The sequence below is a fragment of the Citrus sinensis genome, chromosome 3 (assembly GCF_022201045.2).
Source record: "Citrus sinensis cultivar Valencia sweet orange chromosome 3, DVS_A1.0, whole genome shotgun sequence".
In the NCBI taxonomy this organism is placed as follows: Eukaryota; Viridiplantae; Streptophyta; class Magnoliopsida; order Sapindales; family Rutaceae; genus Citrus; species Citrus sinensis.
In genome coordinates this window covers 36680126-36681252 of record NC_068558.1, presented here as the reverse complement: position 1 = coordinate 36681252, position 1127 = coordinate 36680126, and the positions used below count along the sequence as shown (strand labels likewise).

At 44.0% G+C, this 1127-nt stretch overlaps 1 protein-coding gene across 1 annotated transcript; it reads right to left on the bottom strand.

Annotated features, from left to right (window-relative positions):
* Positions 1-284: 284 nt before the first annotated feature.
* On the bottom strand, positions 285-896 carry LOC112498370 (ethylene-responsive transcription factor 13-like). Its single transcript, XM_025099361.2, has one exon. It carries the CDS (start codon positions 894-896, stop codon positions 285-287), a length of 612 nt encoding a protein of 203 aa, XP_024955129.2.
* Positions 897-1127: the final 231 nt, after the last annotated feature.

Genomic DNA, 1127 nt, shown 5'->3' with positions numbered 1-1127 from the left:
AAGAAAAATGAAGAGGGTTCTAGGGTGTGCAGCGAGTGGCGAGCTTTCATTTTGGGAGCTCTACTGTGAGGCCGACAGCCATCAATGGGAGCTCGCTAGCTATGCATGAAGTTGCGCTCTAAAACAACTTGCTTAATATGATAAAGCATTCATATTTAAACCAAAGGCCAACAAAAAAGAAAAAACAAAACAAAACAAAACGACGTAGTTTTAGTTGAGTTCTAATTTTATTCGGAACGAAGTCAAAACAACGTCATTTTGGATGTGCTTTTATCAGTCTTTTATTAGGCTTTGGTTCTTCGATCATTTTTCGAAATCACATCAGATGATAGGAGAATCTTTATCCAATTTGGAAACCTGGCTGCTTCATTAATTAGCCGTCTCCGCTTAATCTTCAGAGATTCAGAAGACGTCGACGACGCCGAAGACGAAGAAGAAGAAGGCTCCGGAGATGGATGCTTCTCATTATTATCTGTAACACTAACATCCTCAATATTAGTGTCGGTAACGAAGCGAGGGAAATTAAGCTTTGCTTTCTTGCCGTGAAGTCTGAAAGCCGCTCGATCATAAGCCAATGCAGCATCCTCAGGCGTATAAAACGTCCCCAGCCAAACTCGTTCCCCATTATTGTCCTTACCGTCCCTTATCTCCGCTCCGAACTTTCCCCAAGGCCGCCTCCTCACTCCCCGGAAACTCCTCGGCGCGTGGCCCTCACGTGTCCGAATCGTCGCGGTTGCGGACGCCGCGTCGTTGGAGTTAGAGTCGCTCCAACTAGCTGTTTCTGAAGGAAAGGAAGCAGAGATGTCGGTAAAGTCGAACTCGTCATCCTCGAGAAGATACTGGCGGATTGACCCCAAGATAGCAAATTCTGACTCTGAGATATTTTCTGCGTTCATTTTTTTTTTCAGTCAGAACTACTTTTGGAAGGCTTTGTTAGATCCGCAGGGCTTTTGTGTTGAACCTGTTGCCTTATTTATGCATCTAGTAGTAGCCGCATGCACTTATTTAATTACCACATGCCTGTATGCATGTGGGGGGGTCACAGAAGTGCCAGTGTTGTGTTTTTTTTTTTTTTTTTTTTTTTTAAATCCCATACATGCATCTAGCTAATCTCGGCTGTGTTACGT